The sequence below is a fragment of the Tachysurus fulvidraco genome, chromosome 2 (assembly GCF_022655615.1).
Source record: "Tachysurus fulvidraco isolate hzauxx_2018 chromosome 2, HZAU_PFXX_2.0, whole genome shotgun sequence".
In the NCBI taxonomy this organism is placed as follows: domain Eukaryota; kingdom Metazoa; phylum Chordata; class Actinopteri; order Siluriformes; family Bagridae; genus Tachysurus; species Tachysurus fulvidraco.
In genome coordinates this window covers 23,160,826-23,169,735 of record NC_062519.1, presented here as the reverse complement: position 1 = coordinate 23,169,735, position 8,910 = coordinate 23,160,826, and the positions used below count along the sequence as shown (strand labels likewise).

General features: G+C 41.6%; 1 protein-coding gene across 1 annotated transcript in view; it reads right to left on the bottom strand.

Moving 5' to 3' along the window:
- Positions 1-987: 987 nt before the first annotated feature.
- shc2 (SHC (Src homology 2 domain containing) transforming protein 2) overlaps positions 988-8,910 on the bottom strand; it is a 14,411-nt gene continuing 6,488 nt past the window's right edge. Inside the window, exons 8-12 of the mRNA XM_027152150.2 lie at positions 8,738-8,910; positions 6,882-6,975; positions 4,081-4,248; positions 2,346-2,635; positions 988-2,122 (exon numbers count right to left, since the gene is read on the bottom strand). The exon at positions 8,738-8,910 is cut by the window's right edge and continues 5 nt beyond it. Coding sequence (XP_027007951.1) covers positions 1,994-2,122; positions 2,346-2,635; positions 4,081-4,248; positions 6,882-6,975; positions 8,738-8,910 — 854 coding nt within the window. The 3' untranslated portion in view covers positions 988-1,993. The remainder of the gene's footprint in view (positions 2,123-2,345; positions 2,636-4,080; positions 4,249-6,881; positions 6,976-8,737) is intronic.

Here is an 8,910-nt window from a genome sequence, read left to right as displayed (position 1 = left end):
CTTTTTTTTGCTTGAATTCTTTTGTCTGAGTGATGGTTCTTCATCTTTTAGCACACACTCAAACCCCCTGCTATTGTGGCCCAGCCACAATCAGGTACATAACATGCGGCGTACTGTACAGTAGGTCATGATATGCGGCACTCACAAAGTGTGTGTTGGATTCTGGAATCCAGAAACACATCAATCTTTCAAAAAAAAAAAACCTTCAATATTAAAGCTGTGAATATTTTATAGTCACAAGTGGATTTCATACATAAATTAATTTCTGTCTTTACACTGAAGTGAAGCTTCCTGGATCAATAAGTGAAATTTTTACCAAAAATCAGGGTTGATACTCCATTTAATTCATATATTAATAATAATACATGACAAACAAGTCCGACAAAAAATATTTTTTTTATTTAAATGGCCTCAAAGGATACATAAATATGCTTAGAGGCTGCTGAACGGATTCACAACAAACCGGCATTTAAATCTCATGCAGTGCCACTAATTCTGCAGGAACCATCATCCACACTGATTTTTATATCAGACAGACCTGGAGAAGAGAGTGATACCAATGCAGAGTGAAACTAAACGAATACCATAATATTTTTGGGTAACATTTTTTTTTTCTTGCTTGAAATATTTCAAACGTGTCATTTTATGGATGCTCGTAATGATTTTAAAAATAAATAGACCATGACTTTCACAACTGGACACACATCTCACGATATATCCACCTTCAAAATATCCTTCTTTTGTACATCTCATAAAACAATAGTAACATCTGAGCAAAGAATAATTGATATTTATATCTTGCATGTCTTCCAATCAGGAGATGAACTGAACAAACAGGATTCAAAACAGTTGTATCTCTGTCAGAAGAACAGAAGGTTAATCATAGCTATACTGTAGCTTAGCCCGTATTAGCCTCCTTTGTCGATGGCGACACGTCATATCCATTCCTATACAGTGCACTACACACCAAATAAACTTGGCACGGTGTCAACTTTGTGTTTTGAAGCTAACTTTGCAGTATTAGCCAGCTAGATGGTTATTCTGAACAAAGAACATGGCCAAACCAACAACAACAACAAAAAAACCCTTAACTCTACAACACTCTTCATTGCCTTAAAATGCCTTGAGGGTTCATATTCTCACTGTTCTCTGTGACACTTACTTTCATGAGCCATGCCAAGGACAGGAGGATAATCGAATAAAAACTTGCATTTATGATGATCATAGATTAAAGCTGTTTGTGACTAGAGGTCCTATAAAATGATGAACTGGATGAAAACCAATTCAAACCAATAATATGAATAAGTCTATGGGGAATTTAATCGCTTTCAAAATTAGCTTTTACTCTCTATCCAAATCTAGGGACCATTTGTTGTAAAGAAATAAACAGAAAAAAACAGCACTGTGACATTGCATCCTGAGAAAATTATTACACCAACATTTTTAACACAGTTACAATCTTGTGCCTTTTTGGTATAATTTAACATCAGCACATTTTTCATGTGCGTCTGAATTCTGCTGCCAGTTGTGTATAAGGTGCTGATGGACATTTTGCTCCATTCCTATGTATAATGTAGAATAAAAGTTTTGAATCTGTGTTTAAGGCAAAGGTGTAGGGGCCCAGGGTTGGCTGCAAAAAACGATGCCTAGCTTCATTGATAACCTGAGAATAATAACAGAATTCATACTAATTTACACTCAATCGCTTTCAGTACACACTATATTCTGTCCAGGATTGCAGTGGATCCAGGGAACACTAGGTGTGATGTACTTGGTGTGGATCACACCTTGTATGAGACTCCAGTCCATTACAGGGCATCATGTACCCACTCATTCAAACCTAGGGGCAATTTCACTAATTTACAGTGTTTTAAGGGTTGAATGTCTGTTATTAATAAAATACAATCAAATTGTACCACTATGTGTTCCTTAAGTGAAGACAGGCAAGTGAAAGTGTTTCATTTACACATTTACACCCTTGTCTGATTGGCGGTCACTGCTTTCTGTACACCACTTGCTGGAGATGAAGCTCACTTTCCGCTGCTACAATGGGCAGCTTGTTGCTCAGGTGATAGTTGATCAGGTGACTGATGCTGTCAAACAGCATGTCTTTAGTACGTACCTGACCATTCAAAAGAAAACAAAATAAGAAAAAATGGTTAGTACTTTTCTTGTATTATGATCTCTGTCATAATTGAAAGTGAATTGCCCTCTTACTTGAATACACTGAGCTTTAAAATACAAAAGAAACTACTGGGTGTTCATGCCCCATTCTATGACACGTAAACTCACCACATCCATGGTTCCCTAGCCCATGACCAATATGCTATAACCCATTTACTCACCACTCCCTCTGGGTCCACCAGGAGCAAGTGCTTCGGCAGGCCGCAGTGCATCCCTGTCAGTACATATTGGCCTGGGTTAGTGGCACTGTCTCGCACTAGGAAATCTCCATCATGGATCAGGAGCTTCTCTGCATCACGGCGGCTCATTCGGCCATGATACCAGGCTTCTCGAGAAAGCTGCTCCTCGGTAGGGGCTACAGGGGCTCTGCGGTGTGGTGGACTTGGCCACTTGTCCTCCAGCACACACACAGTACCAGCCTCATGCAGACGCAGAGCATCTTCAAAAGGTCCTGGGGACAACGTAGATAGAGGCTGACTGGTTATTTTTTGTATAGGTTGTACATTTTTAAAAAACAACAACAACAAAAAAAAAAAACATTAAATATTAGTAATTAAATACACACATTCGTACCCTTCCATTAAAAAAGAATAACCCACAATTTGTTGGTACCCTTCCATTAAAAAAGAATAACCCACAATTTGTTGGTACCCTTCCATTAAAAAGAATAACCCACAATTTGTTGGTACCCTTCCATTAAAAAAGAATAACCCACAATCACCGAAATAACTCGAAACTAACAAAAGTAATAATAGATAAACATGGAAAATCAGACATTGCTTTTGAATTGTGGTTTAATGGAAGCATTTAAAAAAACAAATGAAACTGGCCTGAACAAAAATGATGGTACCCCAGAAAGGATTGAAAATAATTTGACCAAAGGGACATGTAAAGTGTGTCCTTTAATTAGCATCACATGTGTCTTCAAAGATGTAATCAGTCAGTCCTGTCAGTCAGTTCCTATGAGTACAGTTGCAGAAGTTTAAGGTCCACGGGGCTGTAGCCGACCTCCTTGGACATGGCTGCAAGAGGAAAATTGATGACAAATTGAAGAGACAGATAATACGAATGGTGACCAAGAGCCCAGGACAATTTCCAAAGAAATTAGAGTTGAACTCTAAGGCCAAGATACATCAGTGTCAGATCGCACCATCAATCACTGTTTGAGCTTAAGTGGACTTCATGAAAGACGACCAAGCAGGACTCCACTGTTAAAAGCGAATCATAAATTGCGGTACTGGAATTTGCTAAAATGCATATTGACAAGCCATAAAGCTTCTGGGAGAAGGTCCTTTATTATAGATGAGTCAAAACTAGACCTTTTTGGCAAGTCACATCTTCTCTATGTACACAAATGCAAAAATGAAACATACAAAGAAAAGAACACTGTATATACTGTGAAACATGGAGGAGGCTCAGTTATGTTCTGAGGCTGCTTTGCTGAATCTGGCACAGGGTGTCTTGAATCTGTGCAAGGTACGAGGAAATCTTAAGACTATCAAGGCTTTCTGGAGTGAAATTTGCTGCACAGAAAGTATAAAAACACCCAAGAACAAAACACTGGACTCTTTTTAAGTGGGCTTTTTAAGTGGCCTGATGTAAATCCTACTAAACATATATGGAAAGAGCTGAAAACCTTCAAACCTGAGACAGCTGGAGCAGTTTACTCACGAGGACTGGGCCAAAATACCGGTCGACATATGCAGAAGTCTCCTTAAGAGATACAGAAATTGCTGTCTGATTTTCGATAGTTAATTTTACAATACTTCCAGTCACTTATGTTTCAAGTTATTTTACTGACCAATGTGGTGTTTCTTTCTTTAATGGAAGGGTACCAATAATTTTGTCCACGTGTGCATTTAGGTAGACCTGACTAGGGTTTTTGATGAAACGTACTCATGTCGAAGATGTCTTTCGGGGGGCTCTCAGGGCTGCATTCTCCTTGTGCATCTCGTGGTGGTCTTGTTTTGTTCAGATTCTGTGTATTCACATACAGGTGCTCCTCATAATCCTGGCTACTATTAGGATGTCCATCTGCTCTCAAATACCCATCAGATGTCACACCTGGAAGTGAAAAAAAAATAGATTGTGGTGCACAGTATACAATTATTCTATACATTTTATATATATATAATTCAAATTAAGAAAAAAGCGATCAATAATCCTGAGATTCAAGTAGTAAGTCCTATCCTCCAAGATATGCTTCAGGATAGCTGAGGCTATTAGTGAACTAGGATTACAATATGTAGAACCTTGTTGTGCAAGCATGCTTTGGAAATCTCAGGAGACAGATTGGATTCTAACAACTCAACCATTAGGTACATTAGTCCTTCAGCAGCTGCTGCAACCTTGATGAGCTGCACTGACTGAAAATATCTGTGGTGACACTGGAATATTGTGGTGGCAGATGCAGGGTGGGAAGCTGGCGATAGCAAGGGGAGAACTCACAGAGCCCATTTCTCCAACAGCCATTCTCACACAACAACCACATGCTGGAAAAGCTTTTAAAAGGCTCCCGGATCGTCCACATGTGGACCAGGGTACACCTGTATATTTGTTGGAGGATGGCAAGGCACTTTGTGATACAGTAAAGTCTTTTGACTGTGGAGTCATCCAGGGCACCATCATAGTCTTCCCAGGTTTTGGCACATATATAATACCCTGGAGTGTGCGTGTTCTCCCCGTGCCTCAGGGGTTTCCTCCGGGTACTCCGGTTTAATCCCCCGGTCCAAAGAGATGCATGGTAGGTTGATTGGCATCTCTGGAAAATTGTCCGTAGTGTGTGTGTGTGTGAGTGAATGAGAGTGTGTGTGTGTGTGTGCCCTGTGATGGGTTGGCACTCCGTCCAGGGTGTATCCTGCCTCGATGCCCGATGACGCCTGAGATAGGCACAGGCTCCCCGTGACCCAAGAAGTTCGGATAAGCGGTAGAAGATGAGTGGGTGAGAATCATCAAGCGTTATCGACTGGTTCAATCCGTTCATCTCTGTCTGCAGCCGAAACACACAACCACACAACTATGGATTCTCTTTTGAACATTATTTAAATGTTGAACTTACATGCAAAACACAGGTTTACTATGTCTTTAACTTGAATATCCAGAGGTGTTTTTTTTTATTATTATATTGTATTTTAAAGAAAATCTTCAGAAAGTCTTTGCATGCATTTTTGTGTTAAAGTAAATTAAACGTACTTCTACACACAATAACCCATAATAACAAAAATACTGAAAACTTTCACTGAATCTTTTAAGTCTGAAGACACTTTATTCAGTACTGGTTTGCTGCATCCTTGGTAGCAGTTATAGCTTCAAGACTTCTTGCAGTTTCTCTCAATCTTCTTTCAAGCTTAATCGGATTGCTTGGGAAATATCTGTCATATAAATCCATAGATGGTCTTTGGTGTCACTTGAGGGTCACCCCTAAAAGGTTACAATTTTGTCACACAAGGGCTAGAGAATCTTCTCCTCACACCTGTCATATGTATTTTACTCTTGTCAAGCCACTCTACCATAAAGAACTGCCCCACACCAGGTATTGTGGCAGAGCGATCTTCTTTACACAGCCGAGGTCTGGTCCACCGATTAAGGTGGAGCAGGAGTGCAGAGCGACAGCCACCACAGGGGGAGCAAAGCCAAACGTAGAGCCGGAGGAAGGGCTGATGATCTCCATGAGGCCAGAGGAGGGACCAACATTCTCCACAGAGCCAGAGAGGGAGTGAGGTCCTCTACACAGCAAGAGGAGGGAGCAACGCACACCACATAGCAAAGGAAGGAGCGATGGAGTGTGGAGCATCGTCCGACATGAAGTCGGATTGGTATAGTAACATCCGAGGCAGAGCAGAAGATAGAAGTGGTGCCCATGAGGAATCTGGGTTCTACAATGATGTCCTCTGGAGGAGCAGGGAATGACTTCAGTGGAACATGGAGCAGATTAACATCCTCAGTGGAGCGGGGAGGACCTCTTGGTTTTGACCTTGGGCATAGCCATTAATGGAGGGCCTCAAGCCGGCTGATCAGCCTCTGGTAGACCTGGATCTGAACATCTTGGGAGTCACGGGGGTCACGGGGAGCCTGTGCCTATCTCAGGCATCATCGGGCATCGAGGCAGGATACACCCTGGACGGAGTGCCAACCCATCGCAGGGCACACACACACTCATTCACTCACACACTCACACACTACAGACAATTTTCCAGAGATGCCAATCAACCTACCATGCATGTCTTTGGACCGGGGGAGGAAACCGGAGTACCCGGAGGAAACCCCCGAGGCACGGAGAGAACATGCAAACTCCACACACACAAGGTGGAGGCGGGAATCGAACCCCCAACCCTGGAGGTGTGAGGCGAACGTGCTAACCACTAAGCCACCGTACACCCCATTTTAAATGATTAATTAATGTAATTAGTAATTACTCTAGTTACTTTATTTCCTAGTAATAACATTAGCCCAAATGGCTAGGTCACTATTAGTGACTTAAAAGAGCTTAATAGTATATTAATGAGCTAAAATAAAAGTGCTTAACAATAGAGAAAACTATGTTAGAATTACTATCATTTGTTAATCATTAACAGGCCTGTTTCTTCATTTTTTTAGTAATGCTTAGCACTATATGTAGTACATAGAAATTACCATGTAAATCCAGAACAATATCATGCAGTATTTTCCATTTCACCCCTAAATGAAGGATGTCTTACTTGAGCTACTGCAGTTCTCCATGTCCCAATGCACTTCGTAACAGAGCTGAGTCGCAGGTAGTGAGGGCATGTCTCTCTTAGCTGTAGAGCCAGACTACAAAAGTGCATAGAACTGGAATCAGTTTGAAACTGTACTCCAAATGGAATAGATACTATATATTGTAACTCCTGGATAAATGCCTTATACTGTATGTGTCAGGTAAGAATCCCAAAAAAATTTCTCTTCAATTTGGTCACCTGCTAATTCCCCGCTAGCTGTCCCTTCTCATACAAAAGCTACCAGCCGAGAAGGGTGGAGGCTTAGCACATTTCCAGCAAGACACCAGAAGCCAGCCAACCATCTATAACCTTTGGAACTGCTTAATCTTATTCTGCAGTGTAACACACATGGAGGTCAGAGCTTTCTATCTAGCTTTTCATCATACATGAGTTCACACATGCCCATGATTTTCCTTCCTTTGCTCCTCGCTATGGATAGCTATGTGATTCAGAATTCAGACTTTGAAAGAAACCTCTGACTCAAGACCCATGACTGTATATATGAGTGGACAACATCAAGCCATTTCTTGCCATTTTGTGCAAAATTTGGAGAAATACTACAAGCCACAACTGTTCATGACTTTGGGTGGCACGAGTGACAGCCACCTTTGCTGGCTAGATGTGGCTTAATCTTATACTTAATCTTCATGTAAATGAAGCGACTACTGCTGGGATTGAAGACAGTAAAGTGCACACTGCTTCTCCTTCACCTCATCTAAAATGATGCAGAAAAACACTAAAATCTTTCCAGAATGTTTTGTTTAAGCTACAGAAAAAAAATGCTTTGTTGTTACTTCTCCCACTGATACAGGTTACTTCCTGGTCAACCAGTACTCGGAATGGCAACTGATGACTTACAACTGAGTACAGAGTCTGGTGATTTGCAGTAATACATAAATTCTATTTGTAGAAGCAGAGATGGCGTGGAGTACCGTGGAGCGAATGTTTGTACAGAATAACAGTCCATCCCTCTACCACCCATACTGGTCATAAACAAGAGGACTGCCATTACCTAAAGTGGCAATTCAGATGGTAAATGATAAAGTGTGGTCATATTGGTTTGAATAAGAAGATTTTAGAGTCTTGACTGATTGGTCTACCATTTGCTAGCTTTCTGACAGTAAATCCATCAGGTGTGTGTTGGAAAGCATGTGTGTCTCTTCAGTCAACCGTCTCATCAAGCATGTGCTTTTAATTATCATCAAACAACACAACATTCATTCATTCATTCATTTTCTACCGCTTACCCAAACTACAGTACCTTGGGTCACACACACTCATTCACTCACACACTCACACACTCACACACTACAGACAATTTTCCAGAGATGCCAATCAACCTACCATGCATGTCTTTGGACCGGGGGAGGAAACCGGAGTACCCGGAGGAAACCCCCGAGGCACGGGGAGAACATGCAAACTCCACACACACAAGGCAGAGGCGGGAATTGAACCCCAACCCTGGAGGTGTGAGGCGAACGTGCTAACCACTAAGCCATCGTGCCCCCCTACAACACACCATGTAATATGAAATTATTTAACACACGGTTGATATAATCGTACCGCAACCAGCACACCAAGGGCCTCAGAGACACTATGGCTTAACTCTTTTTCCATTGTTACAATGTCCTCCCATATATACAGTCATTTCTCAAGAGCCATATTGGGTCCAGTGATTAGATACAGTGCAAATATATTAAAGGAGCTCCATAATTCAGTCCATTATTTTAACATCATCTACATCTAGCATCACTTTTTTATCCCACCTACTCCTGGCTTAACCATGTGAAACAGGTTGTGCGGAGCCGAGCAGATACCTGTGCTGCTTTGCTCTGCGGTACGCAGTGGATGTGGCCCGGCATGGCTGCTGGCACCCTAAGCCTCGAGTCAACGACCCCTCCCAGCGGAGGTTCTTTTCCTGGTATTCTGTTGTAGTAATCGTGCTCCAAAAACATGTCATCATCCTCCCACGCTGACTCCTCTGTCCTTG